The 1,123-nt window shown below is 31.0% G+C and overlaps 1 protein-coding gene across 1 annotated transcript in view; it reads right to left on the bottom strand.

The window, feature by feature from the left end:
* Window positions 1-1,123, bottom strand: part of LOC108756862 (60S ribosomal protein L7) — a 3,569-nt gene that overhangs the window by 847 nt on the left and 1,599 nt on the right. The window contains exon 4 of the mRNA XM_018500988.1: window positions 240-487. Coding sequence (XP_018356490.1) covers window positions 240-487 — 248 coding nt within the window. The remainder of the gene's footprint in view (window positions 1-239; window positions 488-1,123) is intronic.

The following is a 1,123-nucleotide window of genomic DNA, read 5'->3' on the forward strand; positions in this document are numbered from 1 at the left end:
ATTATAGTTTATGTATCAATTTTTTTCATTTGACTATACAATGATTATATAGTCAGGCTAAAAAAAATTGCTTTATTAATTTCTGACAATATGGAAAGGAGAATGTGTAGGTTTCAAAGACTCCCATGGATTTGTCAAGAAATCATTTGCCGAGAATATGCACACTGGTCGCACCTCATTATTTTATTAGTGATTATTGATTGCTCATTTGAACTAGTGTTAGAAAATGTTTTACTAACCGAGTTTCTTCTCAATGATGGAATTGCTTGTGATCGGTATGCGTTGCCTATTTATCTTAGCAAAGCCTCGTTTGTAGATCAATTCACGAACTGATTTCAAATTGGGATAACCCCATGTGATATAAGGCTCGACAATACGTAACATATTGATTGTTGCTTTATTCAATTTCACAAAGACACCATTGTTGATTTGTTTTAGACGGAACAATTGCAATACTTTTCGTACTTTAGGAGCAACTTGATTCACACTGAAAAAATTGTAATCACATTACAATCATTAACTCAACAATTTGATGTAATGACGTGATTGTATCAAAATCATGTTATAATCATTATTAACATTACATTAAGTACTAATTTAATGTAATGTTAATAATGATTATACTATCAGTACTAACTGATTGTAATGTTATTATTAAATCGAGTCTTCAGAAAAGAAAAAGCTTAATTTGTTAATAATAACATGTTTATACACTTACCCTCGAATACGAATAACAAATGCGAGACGTGCTTCACCAGGAATATAATAATTTCCACGATTTTTAGCTTGTCTCATCAATCGAATTTCATCCCTCTCCTTTCGCCTATATTCTTTCACATACTCCTCGGCTCTTTTGAAAATCTGCTTTCTCTTTTTATAGCGATCTGCACGTTGCTGTGTTGCAAAATAAAAATCAGCTTGTCACATGGGTCTCATCATTTCTTTTCTACATTAAAAAATATAGCATTCTTATCGTGAAACGATAATGTGTCCACAATGCTAGAAATATCACTTTAACATTTCAGATGGAAAAAAAATTGACTAATTACATTTGTCAATAGTTTAAATAGTATCTATTAATTTTCTTCCAAGGTCTTGGAGTCTAGCATTTATAGACACAAGG

This window comes from Trachymyrmex septentrionalis, unplaced genomic scaffold (assembly GCF_001594115.1).
Source record: "Trachymyrmex septentrionalis isolate Tsep2-gDNA-1 unplaced genomic scaffold, Tsep1.0 scaffold13, whole genome shotgun sequence".
NCBI classification, from domain to species: domain Eukaryota; kingdom Metazoa; phylum Arthropoda; class Insecta; order Hymenoptera; family Formicidae; genus Trachymyrmex; species Trachymyrmex septentrionalis.